Genomic DNA, 17,463 nt, shown 5'->3' on the forward strand with positions numbered 1-17,463 from the left:
AATTTTCGGGAGCAGATTCACAAGCAGGAGCTTAGAAAACAAGAGAAAATATCAGCACCATAATATGGTCTTTAAAAAATGACAGTGTTTAAATGTATGTGAAATAAGTACATAAGTATATGCAACTTCATTAAAAAGCTGGCATGTTTATCCTGTAGAAGGGAAGGCTGAGAGGAGACATGATGGCCATGTACAAATATGTGAGGGGAAGTCATAGGGAGGAAGCTTGTTTTCTGCTCCCCTAGAGACCAAAACGCTGAACAATGTTTTCAAACTTCAGGAAAGGAGATTCCATCAGAAAATTAGGAAGAACTTCTTAATGGTGAGAGCTGTTCAGCAGTGGAACTCTCTGCCCCGGAGTGTGGTAGAGGCACCTTCTTTAGAGGCTTTTAAGCAGAGGCTGGATGGCCATCTGTCGGGAGTGCTTTGAATGTGATTTCCCGCTTCTTGGCAGGGGGTTGGACTGGATGGCCCACAAGGTCTCTTCCAATTCTATGATTCTATGCCTCCCCCCCCCCCCCCCCCTCTTCTTAGACCAGGCGTATTTAATCTTTGGAACTATTGGAACTTGGATGGCTCACTCCCTGTCATGTCAATTAATTTTTTAAAAGAAAAAAACCCCTCTCTCTGTGAAAGGCATGTAGAAGATGCACTATGAGCTCTAAGCTCCATGCCATGCTGTGCCATTCTGGATATTTTTCAACTGAGAAGTAAAACAGAAATTCACTTCCAGTTAAATTTATGGTTATAAACCCTTACAGTGGTGTGGCATGACAAAATCTCCCCATCTTCGCTAGAAGACATCACGGGATGTTTTGGTTGATGTTACAAAATGTTTTGGCTAAAAAATTGGGGGGTACTCAGAGGTAGTCTGCAGGCTTGACAACAGCATTTTCTTCATCCACATGTCCAGAATGAATGTCTACTTATGTTAGGCAACAAACCACAATATTCTGAATAATGCACCTAAAAATACACGTGAAATACATATATACATATGAAGAACAGTCATCCTCTGAAACTACTGAAGGATGATTAAACTGCTTACATTCAAAGCCCTTTTGTTTGCTCATATGCTGAAGATGATGGAAGGTTTTTCTGAAACCTAATTGAAGAATACATACATACATACATTAAAGGCAACAAAGTTCATCTTGGAAGCTAAGCAGGATCAGTCCTGGTTAGTATTTGGATAAGGCCACTTATGAAAACCAGGTGCTGTGGGCTACATTTCAGAGGGAGGAACTGGCCAAACCTTCTCTGAATATTTCCTGCCTATGAAATGTATAGGGCGTCATTATATGAAAGGTGACTTGAAGGCACTTGCACATACAATTACAGCATGTATTAAAGTAGAGAAATGGAACAGAGGTTCCAGGGTAGATGGGAGGTCCTGAAAGCCCAAAAACGTTGCCAAAAGCAGTAAGGAAAATTATCCCCAATAATTATATCCAAAGTGTTTTTAAACTGACTTTTATTAGAGAGTGAACAAAATATGTTAAACTTTGCAATTACTGTACTGTCCAACAGCCAGACACTACATTCAAGGTGCCCCATGATAGTGTGAACTCAAAATGCATGTAAAGATTCAGTATATTTTATCTGATTTGTGCAACCCAGTACCACCCAAAAAATAAGTTATTTCTTATTTAAATAAAAATAAATTTAATACACTAGTCATGCTGTGATCTTACTGATTGCAATTTTCCCTGAAACTATCTACTTACTGGCCTTTGAGGTTTATTGGATGTTGGATCCCTCACATAAATAGTTCGTTCAGTTTTACGTACTAGGTGAATATTCTTCGACTCATTTCCATCTCCATGCAGATTCTCTTTTCGTTTGGATTTTATACATCCCATACTTCCCTGTTGAACAACAACAACAACATTATGCAAAAAAGTGCTTTATCACACACTCATGTTGACTATTTTGGATAGTGAAAGCTTGCCAAAGTCTTCATGCAGTTATCATTAACAAGGTAAGACCTAAAATAATCTGCCTGGTGCCACCACTTTTATATTTTAGGCATCAAACAAAATCACTTTTAGACAAGCCTAGTTTAAACCAGTCAATCAATTTCCAGAATGTATTCATAAATAAGGCTGGCTTGGATTCCCCTCCCCCTTTACACGCTCAATGTTATGCACAGAAACGAAGAGAGAATTTTGTTTATTTATTTATCTGTTTATTTTTATCTATTGAATTTTTTCTCCCAAGATGAGATTCAAGGCAGCTTACAAGTATTTTTAAAGTATCAAAACTTTAGATTACAATCATTGAAAAACAATTGAATAACAATATTTTTTTTAAAAAAAGACAAAATTGAAACAATTCAAGCCTCTTAAAATATATTTAAAATATAATTTCCAAATAAGATTTTAAAAATTATAGCAAACCACTTCACGCACACACTGCTCTATAATTAAAATTTAAAGGGCTGCCTGAATAAACATACTCTCTAAAAATACTCTATTGAAGGCAATGGCAACCTTCTCCAAACATATCTTGCCATAAAAAATTGATAGGTTTATCTTAGGATCTCTATAAATTAGAATTGACTTGAAGGCACACAACAACAAAAAAGGTTACCAGAGATAAAGGCTGAATTTGGGATTTTTTGTATCATAATTTTATTTTACCTGTTGACTATAAAACAGTCTATGTATAAATGACAAATATAAATTAAACGCATCCATACAGAAATCAGTCATTTATTTCCCCATTTTAAACTTTACCTAGCATGTTCATCAGAAAAACAGCATCCGGGAATTCAAGAACAGTAGGATAACTGCATTTTTTTCCTTCTATTTCAGAATAAAATCCCCAAAGTAAAGAGCACTGGTATTTTTATCAAGTTCTGGGCCGCCCAGAGAGAAAGAGGAACTTAAATGCTATTGTGAAGCGAAGAAAGAAGGGGGAAGTACTCAAAAGCCATCGCGTCATATGTATACTTGCTGTACATGCCCTCATGTTTAATCATCACTTGTCATAGAATCAGAGTTGGAAGAGACCACAAGGACCATACGGTTCAACCCTCTTATACAATAAATTGCAGCTAAGTAGTTTGGCATCTGTATAATTATTATTTTACTGCAACAACTAACTACGTTCCAGGATACAAGTGGAGTCTCCCTTTTCCAGAAATCCAAAAAATTAAAAAGACCACTCTTTTTTGCTGCCTCCACCACTTCCTCCTTTGAGGAAATGGGGCTAGTTACACATCCAGTGCCTGCTGCGTTTTTCTCAAGGAGTTCTTATTCCACCACTGACAGAAATGGAAAGGGAAGTGGGGGTCCTGTGGCTTGACTTACACAAAAACCCTGTAAAAAGCAGACACAAAGTGAGGGAAAAGTCAAAATGTTTCTGGCTGCCATGGGCTTGGGGAATGTTGAAAAGCTTCAGCTGCCCTAATCCACACCAAACTCTGCTTCCACCCAGTTAATGGTGGAACAGGGTGGGCACAAAGGTTGAATGTGGCTTGGACTGGATTGCAAGGAGCCCACCAGCTGTCCACTTCTGCATTGCACCTCAAAGACAGAAGCAGGTGCAGAGAGACCAAAGAATGCATAGCTAAAAGTAACCAACTGGGTAGCTAAAACAAGCTAACTTTTTCAAACCACTGGACAATTGTTAACATTTGGGTATGATGCTACTAAGAACTCCAAAACCATTTGCCTGGCCCAATTCACTACAGTCTCAAATTTTATGCCTTTTCATCTTACCATATCCATGATCTAATCAACAAAGTCTATAAATGTGCAAAATTTCAAATTGATCCAATCAAGATTCCCAGAACTGCGGCATGTTGAAAAGATCTGAGACAGAATGACTGCCTCCCCCCTACCCCAGGTTTGGCTGTATTGCCGAGTAAGTGACAAGCTTTAGTCTTAGAATCATAGAATTGTAGAGTTGAAAGAGACCTCACGGGCCATCCAGTTCAACCCCCTGCAAGAAGCAGGGAAATCTCATTCAAAGCACCCCCGACAGATGGCCATCCAGCCTCTGCTTAAAAGCAGAGTAAGTGAGGAAAGGGAACAATGCCCAAGGGGGCATCTTCAAAACCACACAACAAGACTCATATGTTCTCATGAAGAAATGTAAGATCAGAACAAGCAAGGGATTTTTGCTTGGTCAAGAGCTGCTTTCCTAGTCTGGATACTGGTCTGGAAGATGGAAGTAAAATATAGGTAAGGTAAAGGTAAAGGTTTCCCCTGACGTTAAGTCCAGTTGTATCCGACTCTGGGGGTTGGTGCTCATCTCCGTTTCTAAGCTGAAGAGCTGGCGTTGTCCGTAGACACCTCCAAGGTCATGTGGCCGGCATGACTGCATGGAACGCCGTTATCTTCCCGCTGGAGTGGTACTATTGATCTACTCACATTGGCATGTCTTTGAACTGCTAGGTTGGCAGTTAGGTACAATGTGTGAATATGGAATTGTATATCATTTCTAATCACAGAATACAAACATCAGCTTCCAAATACTTAATTTCATGGAGTATAAGGCAACATGTGATAACCTTAATACCAATCTTAAACTGGCATGATCATTAATGCATAATGCATTCTGAGTGAATACATTCAGAGTTGCCACAGTACTGAAAATCCTTTCCATGTGTGTGCTTTCTAGATGTACAACAGTTCTGATATTTGTGTGAAGCTTCTGAAACATGTTAAGTGTGTTTGGTATCACTGTGTGTGAGAAAAATATAACCTAAGTTAAAAGAGAACCAAGTCTTATTGTGCTAAACAGAAGCTTGTTAATTTAATTAAGAGAACTGTTAGTCTTCTTTGCTGTCAATACAGGAATCCTACAGCCAAGTACCAGAGTCCTTATTCACAAGCTGTATCTTATCAAAATCCCAAGAAGCTCATGTTTCACTTCTCTGTGTGTGAGTACAAAAAATATCACTTCCTTGTTCTCATTGTTTTAAAAATATGTATGACTGTGTAACAGGAAACAATTTTATTCCTATTACGGTTCACCTAGCCTGCATGCAGAGGCCATTAGTGACACTCAATGTAGAATTGAGGCTGGAAAATACTTTATAGATATACATGTTATAACTGTCAGAGATGCATATACAGTAGAGTCTCACTTATCCAACACTCGCTTATCCAACATTCTGGATTATCCAACACTTTTTTATAGTCAATGTTTTCAATATATCGTGATATTTTGGTGCTAAATTCATAAATACAGTAATTACTACATAGCATTACTGCGTATTGAACTACTTTTTCTGCCAAATTTGTTGTCTAACATGATGTTTTGGTGCTTAATTTGTAAAATCATAACCTAATTTGATGTTTAATAGGCTTTTCCTTAATGCCTCCTTATTATCCAACATATTCGCTTATCCAACATTCTGCCGGCCCGTTTATGTTGGATAAGTGAGACTCTACTGTACTAGCAGAGCCAGCTAAACTCAAATTGATCATTCATTTCTATAAGAATTAATGCAAGGAAATAAGATAACGAAAAATAAGTAATTAGGTGCTTTTCAGGCTGACGTAAAAGAATCAACACAAGCTTTAATGGCAAGATTTATTTGGGGAGATTTGCTATTGCCTTCCTCTTAGACTAAGGATTGCATCAGACAGTGCTAGGGAAAATGGAAGAAAGTGAGGGGGAGGTTGGGGATGGGAAATCATCTTCTTTGTGTGGGATTCATCTTTAAAGAAGATTGAGAATTTATTTACCTCATCACACAGGATTGCCTCCTCCTGCCTCTAGCTCAGTAGTTCCCAACCTTTGCGCCTCCAGGTGTTTTGGATTTCAACTCCCAGAAACCATAGCCAACTTATCAGCAGTTAGGAGGTGTGGGAGCTGAAGTCCAAAACTCCTGGAGGCCCAATGCCTCTAGCTCAACCATCTGCTTAGAGGAGATCCAAGGCATCATTCTTAAGACACTGCTTCTATGGGCTCATTTATTTTCCCGTTCAATTCCGCTACTCTAGAGGAAATCCAAGGCACTATTCCTAAGAACACCAATTCCTCCACATCATTGAAACTGTTCAACATAGGAGAATCTGACAGATCCCATCCCACATGTTATTAGGCGCTTTCTCTCGTTTCCACATGCATCAGGACCTCTCTGGTTTCAGCCCCACCCCTCCTCCCGGGAGATGGGACTTGTGTATGCTGAAGTTGTAAGAGAATGGGATTTGCCCAAGGTCACCCACTGAGTTTCCATAGTTAAGAAGGGATTCATACCTTAGTTTCCCGAAATCTTTCTCCAACATTCAAAACAAAACACCACTTGGCTCTTAAGTTCTGTAATATACCCTCAATCTGAGGAACATTGTCAACTAGGAATGGGAAAGAGCAAAGGAGACAAAAGAACTGACTAGAGACAATCTCGAACAAACTAGCAGAAGAGAGAGATTATTTGTTAACTGTAAAAGTCAACACTCTTATTTACAATAAAATGCCATGGTGTAAATCCCATATTAAGGAATCAGGTGATAAGCGAGCTTCTTGCAGTAAGATTTTCTCATCAACTGTTGACAGCTTTATTGCATTCTTTGTGTAGGCAATGTTATCAAAACTGATCCATGTTGTATCAATATGCAGGAGACACAGACCTTCTCATCTTAAGATCATCTCAGTTCTCCAAGCGCCATTTATTAAGCAGACAAAACCATGTGCCCAAAGCAGAGGGAGATATCAGGAGACTTAAGATTTACACAAGTACAAAAACAAATGAGAAAGAAAGGACTTTAAAAATCAATGACTAAGAGTACTCAGTGGTCAAGGAATGCTTAAACTACTGCATTGGAGAAGGATGGAAAAAGAAAACTGGGCGGGAGCAAACCAGAATGGAACTTCCTGCAACATTTTGTGCCCGTTTCACCTGTAGACATGATGCATGAGGAGGGGGAGGGAGGAAGGAAATTGCCCATCCAGCCATTTGCTAAAGTACTTCTCTCTTTCAAAAGTTACCATTACTTATGTAATTTCCCTTTATCTGGCAACTCCCTGTCCTAAAGGCATAGTTAGTATAGCAAGTCCTAATTATCCTGTTGCAATAGCAAAGATTGCAACAAACAGATGGTCAACTAAATTGTAAATCTCACTGGCCCACATGGCCTATACCTACATTACGTCTGCAGAATCTCCAACTGTGTTGAAATGACTGAGGTAGTCTGATTAACTCTTTATCCTCCCACTTCTTCTTCTGCTTTTAGAATTGTATTCCAATTTCTTTCTCCTCCCACTTTCCTCCTTTTGTCCTCTTTACTTCAATTGCTGCAAAGTGAGCTCACACATAGTTCATGCTCAGGAGGGCTTACAAATATTGAATTTGAAAGCTGGGGAACTGTGGCCAGCTTGACCAAGGAAAATGGAAGTTACGGACCTCTGGGAAATGATGGTCAGGACTGCTCTTGGTTGCACTTTTTCTTGTTATGGTAAGGAAAGGGGCCCAAATACCACAAAAACATCAAATGCCATCTACCTCATATCTTGGAAGTTAAGCAGGGTCATCCCTAATTAATACTTTAATGGGACACTGCAATTGATACCAGGAGCTACAGGGTATATTTCAGACAAAGGAACTAGCAAGACTTCCTTTGAGTGTTTTGTGCCTAAAAAAACCCTGTGAAATTTATGTATGCACATGCACACATAAGAGAAGGCAAATCAAATCTCAAGTACCTTAGTTTATTCCCAGTAGCAATGCCTGCAGCCTTATCCCTCCTTCAGCTGGCATATATGTAAATGTGTCTATTCCAGCAAGATTCTCACTTCTAAATTCTCCTCATGTGTGCTGGTTTTTAAGCTATAATGACTCTGCTAAAAGCATTGAATGAGCTTGGCCATGTACTGGAAAGTTTGTATTCAGACTCCAGAGAAATACTAGAAGCTCATGTAAATTCTTAGCACCCATGAGTTTTGTGATATGTAGTCTGCCAACAAATGGCCTCTTTAGCTAAACCTTTGCTTAAATGAGAGCTTCTTTGTTCAGAGTCATTACTAACAAAACATAAGTTTCCCATAATCTAGGGCTACCATTCTAAAAAGACCAAAGGTGACCTAAAGTCAGTAATTTCACTCACTTAAAGTGCAAGGCATAGGTCAGCTCTATCCACAAAGCATTTATCTTCTCAATGCAGATAATATTGCCAAGGATGCCCCAATCACCATCATCCTTCTGAAAAAGGGGAAAAAACAGACTGTGAAAACTATCAAAGTATCTCCCTTTTAACCGCCACTAGGAAAATCTTCGCAAGAATCCTTGCAGACTGTCTTCTACCTATTTCAGAAGACATTCTTTCGGAATCACAGAACAGCTTCCAGAGGAACAGTGAATATGATCTTCACTGCACAGCAGCTCCAAGAACAATGTAGGAAACAAAATCAACCTCTGTACATGGCATTGATTGACCTTGCAAAGACACTGAGCATAGTGAACTGCAATGCTCTCTGGACCATCTTCTTAAAAATCAGATGCCTTGATAAATTCATGAACATCCTGCTGCTCCTCCATGGTGACATGATGGCAACAGTCATGGATAGCAATGGCTCCCAAAGTGAACTTTTTAAGGTGGAACCAGGTAAAGAGGGATATGTTATTACCCCAACCTTATTTCCATCTTCATAGCTTCCTACCAATATGGAAATCAAATCACCTACCAAACAGATGGCAAGCTACTTAACCTCAGCAGACTGAAAGCCAAAATCAAGGTCACAACAACGTCGGTTATAGAACTCCAGTATGCTGATGATAATGTAGTCTGTGCTCATTCAGAAGAAGACCTACAAGCCACTTTAAACACTTTTGCAGAAGCATACAAAAAGCTTGGCCTCTCACTAAACATCGAGAAAACCAAAGTGCTCTTTTAGCAGGCACCAGCCAATCCCTCTGCTATGCCAAAAATACAACTTAATGGAATAACATTAGAAAATGTTGACTATTTCTGCTGCCCTAGCAGCCACCTCTCCACAAAAGCCAATATCAACACTAAAATACAACACCATCTGAGCTCTATAAGTGCAGCGTTTTTTCAAATGAAGCAGAGAGTATTTGAGGATCAGGACATTCGTAGGGATACCAAGATGCTTATTTATAAAGCTATTCTCCTCACAACCCTGTTATATACTTGCAAAACATGGACTCTCTACAAACATATCTTTCAACTTCTGGAACAATTCCATCATCCTTGCCACCAAAAGATCCTGCAAATCTCTTGGGAAGACAGGTGGATGACTGTCAATGTTCTGGAACAAGCAAAGACCACCAGCATTGAAGTGATAATCCTCCGCCATCAACTTCGCTGGACTGGCCATGTTGTCTGAATACCCAATCACCATCTCCATTTAAAGATGGATTTAAAGCTAACCTTAAAAACTGTGGTATAGACACCGAGAACTTGGGAGCCCTGGTACTCAAGTGTCCTAACTGGAGGTCAGCTGTTATCAACAGTGCTGTGGAATTTGAAGAGGCACAAATGGAGAATGAAAGGGATAAACGTGTCAATAGGAAGGCGCGTCAAGCCAAGAACACGTGGATCAAGAATAATAGATCTCTACAGTCACTTACAGACCCACTGCCAAGACCGTACGCTTGGAAGGCAATCATACTCGGCCACAAGTGATAGCTGATGATTATGATGATGCTTGATAATACTGTATCTATGCACTTTTATTTGTATAAAATGTGGAATTTGTAAAAATGACAGTTTTGAACGGCCTAGATAAAAACACTATCCAGCACATACTAAACTTTTGGATGCTAAACAGAGTCTGACATTTTGAAAGGAGACTAGAGCTTCACAGGAGGGAACTAGATGGAATAAAATCCTACATGAAACCCTGGAGAACCACTGCCAGTCAGAGTTGACAATATTTAACTAGAAGGAATGCTCTGACCTTGTGTTTCTATGAGGAAGTTGAGAGCTTGACATAACTAAGAGATTAACAGCTGAATATACTGATCAACTTTAAAAACAGTAATAAACACCAGTCTCTTCCAACTGGCTTAACTATACATACTGATTATTTAAATGTGCTGATCTCATATGTTCTTTTGAACATATTTAATTGGTTTAGGTGTTATGTGGTTTTCATTTTAACATCCTGCTGTTCTCTGTCTCAGTCCATGGGGAGAGGCAGGTAAGAAATAATAATATCACCAGTGCTCCACATTCATGAGTATATTCATGGATTAAACCAACCCTGATAATATTTCCCGTGAAATTCCAAAACACAAACCTTAATTTTCCTTCTCACCAAGTACTGCCCTGGTGTAGATATACACAGCTGCTATAGTATTTCAACGTTTTCAGGTCCTCAGGCTCTTTCCTGCACTCATTGGAGTTGTCCAATATTTTATATTAGGGACACTATTTTAATATGTCATTGTATCTAATGGGACATAAGCATCTGCTGATTTTGGTATCCACAGTGGGTCCTGGAACCAAAGCCAGGTGGATGCAAAGGACCTACTGTATGTTTCTAATGCCTATTTGTATGACTTCTGTTGTACATTTTAGTTAACACTGCTTGAAAACCATGCCTTTCAGAATGCCTGATTAAGGCAAGATTTACATCTTCATCAGATGGGGTGATTTTAGCGTCCTAGGATGCTTTCACCCAGGGCCGGCCGGAGATAAATTTCAATGTTAAGCGGGGGTGCTGAAAAGCGCCCCCCCCCCGCCGGCGCCGCCTCCCGCACCCTGGCCCCGCCTCCCGCCCAGCGTGCCCTGGCCCCGCCTCCTACGCAACGTGGGAGGCGGGGCCAGGGCAGATAGCGTCGGAGGCGGGGCCAGAGTTGGCCCCGCCTCCCGCGCTACTCCTCCTTGCCCGTCTGGCCTTTTCCAGTTGGCCAGACTGCAGCGGAGGTCCCTCCAGGCTGCGATCGCGGCCTGGAGGGACCTCTGCTGCAGTCTGGCCAGCTAGAAAAGGCCAGACGGGCGATGGTGAGTAGCGCGGGAGGCGGGACCAACTCTGGCCCCGCCTCCCGTGCTATCCGCCCTGGCCCCGCCTCCCACGCTGCGTGGGAGGCGGGGCCAGGGCACGCTGGGTTGGAGGCGGGGCACCGCCCTGACGGTGCCCCGCCTCCCGCCCAGCGTGCCCTGGCCTTGTGGCAGCTGGCCGGGCAAGCCTTGTGGCCTGGCTGGCCTTACCCAGCCGGCAGCCGGCCGGGCAAGGCCAGCCAGGCCAGGGCGCACTGGGCAGGAGGCGCGGCACCATCAGGGCGGTGCCCCGCCTCCCGCCCAGCCTGACGGCGCCCCCCTGGGACCTGCGCCCAAGGCGGCGGCCTCACGTGGCCTCCATGGTGGGGCCGGCCCCGCTTTCACCCCATCTAGGGTGGGGAGTGGAGACCGATGCTTGACATCACATGTCTTGTGACTTCTGGCATAGGCTCCGTCCCCAACCGGGGTGAAAGTATTACTGGACGCCTCCACCCCAACACAGGAGACTTCCCATGTTGTGCTGGCTTCAATAGAGTCAGCATGGAGTCTCCCCACAGGGGTGACGCTTTCTCAGTGTGATGGGGAAAGCGCCGCAGAGAGGGAGCAGTGTGCAGGATGACAGATTTGTCCCACGGCTCCCTCTTTCCTCACAGAAGCCTAGCGAGATGGGGTGCTGTCTGATGGGGTCCTTACACTCTTCTACAGACAGTCTGATACACAGAACTGAAAATCATCAGATTTGTCACAACTAAAATGTTCATTCAGAGGCCCGGTGGTGAAGTGCATTAAAGCGCTGAGCTGCTGAACTTGCAGACCGAAAGGTCCCAGGTTCAAACCCCGGGAGCGGCGTGAGCGGCCGCTGTTAGCTCCAGCTCCTGCCAACCTAGCAGTTCGAAAACATGCCAATGTGAGTAGATTAATAGGTACCGCTCCGGCGGGAAGGTAACGGCGCTCCATGCAGTTATGCCGGCCACATGACCTTGGAGGTGTCTACAGACAACGCCGGCTCTTCAGCTTAGAAATGGAGATGAGCACCAACCCCCATAGTGAGACATGACTGGACTTAACGTCACGGGAAACCTTTACCTTTTACTAAAATGTTCATTGTGAGCTTCAAATATCCTTTGCTTAATTCAGCAGTTCTCATGTTCTTATCTCTTTCCTTTCCACTCTTCCTAGTAATTCCCACTATGATCAGTTTACTGCAGCCAGAAAAAAGAGGAAGACTTTGGACATTATGGTTTGTTTTCTCTGAAGACAGCTTGCACTTTTAAAGAGGAGTGAAGTGAAACTTTCTGGAGACCAGAAACTGCAAATGTAGCAAAAAGAGACAGATGAAGAAACCATGGAAAAAGTAAGGGGAAGGGAAAATAGGAGGTTAGCAGGCAATTGGGCAACAATCTGCTCATGTCACACATTGAGCTAGACAAAATGGGGCTGCCATTCACATGTCTGTTCCCTTCTCTTCCTTCCTGTATCCAACACTGGAATAAACCATAAATGGGGATGGGATCTAAGGGGGTGGTTTAAACAAAACATTGTGGGGATGGAGCAGTGAAGCCGTAGAAGTCCCCTTACCCACATACTCTTTTTCACTTTTGGAAAACCCTACACACACAAAACCAGGAGAAGAGCTTCTATTTCGATTGCATCTAGTGTGGTCTGAAATGGACATAGCAACTATTAGGATGGTTCATTCCATTACACCAGTTATCTAAAATCTTATTTTACTCACTTCACTTTTCTTTTTGTTTAGAGTCAAACTGCTTCTATTAGCAACCCTATATATCTTCTCTATATGCTAGAAGATCACAACAAGGCAAGTAACATAGATAGAGGACATGTTGGTCTGAGACAGAATCAGACATATCTTTGGAAACTACTGGTGGCTTCCTCTTTTCATAGCTGATTGCTTTCTGAGAGCAGTTCAAGGAGTGACAGCAGCTTTCCACATTGTCTGGGTCTACTGGGAGTTGAGGTCCAACTACTGGAGAGTGACAGTTTTTCCACTCCTGCCCTAAAGTATCAGTCCATGACACAAAAAACATTCACTTGGTCACATCTGCATATATTTTTGTCAGCTGAAATACTGGTCACACGTACCACTCTTGTTTTTAACAACTAATTTGGTTGGGCTACAAATATAGGTGTCTCTTAATTCCATTCCTTTCTTTCTAATTTATAAAATAAATTCTCCCCTCCTTATCTGAAACACAGCCATGTCTTTTAACTGGTATTTTCTTACACAAACAAATCTACATCTAAATGCTTTAAGCTTTGAGTCAGAAGATGAAAAACTTTAAAAATATTTTTGCCCTTCTATAATGATCAGGCATGTTCAAAGTGGACTAGCAGAGTTCTCTCTCACACATACCCTAGTAGGATAATCATCACATGAGTGGGAATACAGCTCAGTGCTAAAGTACATTTATTTGCATAAAGAAACCTCTGCATGCTGTTTCTGGCATTTCCAGAGGTTTTTGGATTCATCAGAACAGGACAGAATCAAGACAATAAAGGTCCTGTTTCTAGTCTAAGTAGACAGAATTCTCTAGATTGACTAAATGTCCTTTTCAACGTAAAGAAAGTTCCCATGTCCTAAAAGAAAACAACTCACTCACTTGCTGTTTCTCCTAGCACAGTGGTTTTTAATCTATAGGTCTCCAGATATTTTGGCCTTCCAACTCCCAGAAATCCTAACAGCTGGTAAACTAGCTGGGATTTCTGGGAGTTGTAGGCCAAAACACCTGAGGACTCCCAGGTTGAGAACTACTCTCCAAGAACAAACTACAAAGCTGTACAAGAAGATATGACACATTTACTATGATTCTACTCAGAAGATCCAATTAAAATCTGGGACAAGTCTAATGCCAAGTGTTGCACGATGAACTAGGGGACATAGTCTTAAAAGGCAAAACCTTCTGGTCCTCAAATAAAGGACATCCATTGTAATAATGGACACCTGAAAACACTATCCCAGGAGAGAAATTCTCATCTAGAAGACAGATAAAAATGTCATATTCTAGACTGCATATTATTAGGGAAAGTTTCAGTTGCACAAAAATTACCAATCCACCCCAGGCAGATCATCTTACTCTTTGTCAGAACACACAACAGCATTTTTTTGCTTCTGTTATAGCTTTAGGCAACATCTCTCCTTTCTGCTGGTACTTCCCCATAGGGGAAAATGTTGCATTCTTTCACAAAGGAAATGCTAAGATGTGAGTTGTGATGTCATGAATCAGATGTTCTGGGTCAGGCTCAGAGGCCCATCATTATTTTGGGATGCAAAGGTAATTGCCTGGTAGCAGATGATTCATACCAAGCAAAGGAGGGAATCCTTAATGAAATTGCTACTCTAATGAGCATGGAATTTACACAATACACACAGCGAAAGAAAATAACCCCAACATAGTGTGTCTCTAGGGCATAGCTTTTGACTCTTACAGATTTAACATACAAAAACTAACTACATATTTGTTCATTTATCCTAAACCTGGAGGTGTCAACCCTCTCCCCAGCCCCCACCAAATGACCGGGTCACCAAGATCCCTATGTAGTTGGGCCATCTCAGGAATTACCAATCAGAAGTGCACTAAATCATCAAACACTAATATTTAAGACACAGGATTCACTTGAGCTCTCCTGGGAATAATAAAGGTTCCCTACAAACTAGTGTATGCATATTTACATGGGAGGAACTTACACTGAACACATGGAGGGCACGCCAAATGTACACTGTGCTTATAAGAATCTTCATACTGTATTTAAGGAAGTTTCAGTGATAATGGATGGGAAAATGTGCCCTTCTTGGTCATACACCAGGTGATTTTGCCAGTTTCTTCCTCTGAAATATAGACTACAGCACCAAGTATTCATTGGCAGTCTCCCATTTAGATAAAAGCCAGTGTAATATAGGACACTGGGGCACCACTGTTCAAATACCCACCTGGCCATTAAACCCACTGGCTGAGGTTGGACAAGTCATACTCTTTTAGCCTCAGATAAAGTCTTCCAGAAAGCACAGTTAGCTAAACGCTCTAGTAAAGTCAGCACTCAACTACACCTGGACAGTTGTATGAATTTCCCGCACCCACAAATTAGCAGCAAACTACTTCCCATCCCCATTTACCTTAACAACACTGAATCTACATTTTCAGTCTTACAGTTATAGAAACACCCAACAGCTAACACATGGGATCAGAGTTTTTAACTTCTGAACTCTTTTTTCATTCTCTCATATTTATACTGTCTTGCCTGATGAAGACTGGGGCCCCTGGTGGTAGTGCAGTTTGTTAAAGCGCTGAGCTGCTGAACCTGCAGACCGAAAGGTCCCAGGTTCAAATCCCGGGAGCAGAATGAGCGCCCACTGTTAGCTCCAGCTCCTGCCAACCTAGCAGTTCGAAAACATGCAAATGTGAGTAGATCAATAGGTACCGCTCTGGTGGGAAGGTAACGGCGCTCCATGCAGTCATGCCAGCCACATGACCTTGGAGGTGTCTACGGACAACGCTGGCTCTTCGGCTTAGAAATGGAGATGAGCACTAACCCCCAGAGTCGGTCACGACTGGACTTAATGTCAGGGGAAAACCTTTACCTTTTTACTGCCTGATGAAGAGTTCAGAAGAATCTGAAAACTCCCACATTTTATTAATCCAGCACCATTCATTTCAAGAAGCAGAGGGCAAATTCCATGTCTATTTGGTTTTGTGTAATTTTTCCATGGAGATTGGTTTTGATTAGCGCAATTCATACAGGATTCATAGCCATGTCATTTGTGCTTCAGCAATCACAGGGAAAAAAATCAAATTTTGTTGAGACTACGTCAATTCAGGAAAATGTCAATAGTGAATAGTCTGCATCCAGCATTCCTCCCCTGCCCAAGAAAATATGTTTCATGACAGGTGTATTTGAACAGTAAGAGTAGCTGACAGCAGTTAAAAATAATTTCTGAACTCATTAGCCATATAACATACAATTAGAAGTTCCCTTTCACATTGCACTGATGGATGGACAGCAGTATAGTACCCATTCCCCATGGAACTAACACTCGTGGTTTCATCTATCAGTATGTGACAAAATGGACCCTCTCTAGGAATTTTCTAGATACACTGGGGCGATTCTATGGCAACTTCTGATTGATGTTGTTCATTTCAATAGGCTTCACAATTTGACATGGTTTCCTGTTTCTACAGTAAGTACAGGAATACATCTCCCATAGATATGGGGTCAGATTGTATGAATATGGTTTTTAGTAGTGGGAAGTCACACATGTTAATTGACAATGTGGTGATAAGAAGCCACAGTAGCATATGTGCTGGTCTACTAGATTACACTGCAGACTGGTACAGGGCTAGCAAGGAAGAGAACCAAAAGCTATTTTAAAAACTCAAATATTAAATCCATAGTAGAATGTAAATAATAATGTTCAGCATTTATGGCTAAGTAATATTTTAACTCCGAGTTTTCCAATTCAAACTAGGGCCATTCTGTAGTGCTACTTCCTCACCTGCAAGTTGCAACCCCAGCACACTAGTGTTCTATGAACTCATGGCAGAAAACAAAACAGCTGAATACTGTAAAGGGCCAACACCTCCACTGCCACTTATCAATCACTGAGACTGTCCCTCCTTAACTATATACATGGGACACCAATCATCCCTAAAATTAATGCCATAGGATAATAAGAATATGCAAGTGTGCTCCCAGGAAATGATACGGTAGCATTGCTTCAGAAGGCTAACAGAGCGCCAGTGGCATCTAAATAGGTCCCAGACAGGTTTGATTCCACACATTCTCTGCTTAGCAACAGTGCTCAAGATGCATGGCTATTAAGTGCCTGTGTAAGTGGAACAAGCTTTTTGCAGGCTAGAGAGAAAGAAGCCATATGCATTGGAAACTTCAGCACTAAGTTCACAAGAGACAACTTCAAAAACATCATTAACATTTTGTAGGAAAAAGCTACAAAGTGGGTAAGAGAAGAATGTGTTTTCCACAAAGCAAAACCCATCTTTTGGAGATCGTATTAGAAACAAACATGTGGAAGGAAGACAGGCAACTGGACTAGAAACCAGGTTTCCAGCATTAGGGAAAAATGCTTAAATTATACAGTCAAAAGAACAGAGTAAAGAATGAGGGGATGATGATGAGGCCTCTTTGAAGACGTGCCCCGTTTCCCTCCTTCTTTGTCTACACATCAAACTTTGGCATTCTAATCACAGAATCCACCATGAGATGTATGTCATCAGAACATAACTGGTTCTACCAACATGAAATCTCAAGTTTGAATCAATAATCCCTACCAACCATCAAGGCAAATGGTTATGGGATCCATAATCCCCACCAACCACTCCTGCCCACATATATAGCCCACCTCCGGGAAACAGACTGTCCAGTCAGAGTGGAATTAGTCATTTAGGATGGTGAGAGTGGCTGGAAAGCTTTTGCAAAAGGACTAAACTTCTCTGCTGTATACTGTCTCTTGCATCATTTCTACTAATAACTACCACTAGTTCTCATAAACTAGATGATGCGACCTATATAG

The 17,463-nt window shown here is 41.6% G+C and overlaps 1 protein-coding gene across 6 annotated transcripts in view; it reads right to left on the bottom strand.

Annotated features, from left to right (window-relative positions):
* Window positions 1-17,463, bottom strand: part of lyn (LYN proto-oncogene, Src family tyrosine kinase) — a 58,038-nt gene that overhangs the window by 30,870 nt on the left and 9,705 nt on the right. Inside the window, exons 2-3 of one of the 6 annotated variants that reach the window (XM_062980352.1) lie at window positions 8,061-8,155; window positions 1,791-1,868 (exon numbers count right to left, since the gene is read on the bottom strand). In XM_062980352.1, coding sequence (XP_062836422.1) covers window positions 1,791-1,862 — 72 coding nt within the window. In that variant the 5' untranslated portion in view covers window positions 1,863-1,868; window positions 8,061-8,155. Of the gene's footprint in view, window positions 1-1,727; window positions 1,869-2,738; window positions 2,882-8,060; window positions 8,156-17,463 lie in introns of those variants that run through there. The other 5 variants (XM_008116175.3, XM_062980353.1, XM_008116176.3 and 2 more) reach the window with 5 other exon arrangements.

This window comes from Anolis carolinensis, chromosome 4, assembly GCF_035594765.1.
Source record: "Anolis carolinensis isolate JA03-04 chromosome 4, rAnoCar3.1.pri, whole genome shotgun sequence".
NCBI classification, from domain to species: domain Eukaryota; kingdom Metazoa; phylum Chordata; class Lepidosauria; order Squamata; family Dactyloidae; genus Anolis; species Anolis carolinensis.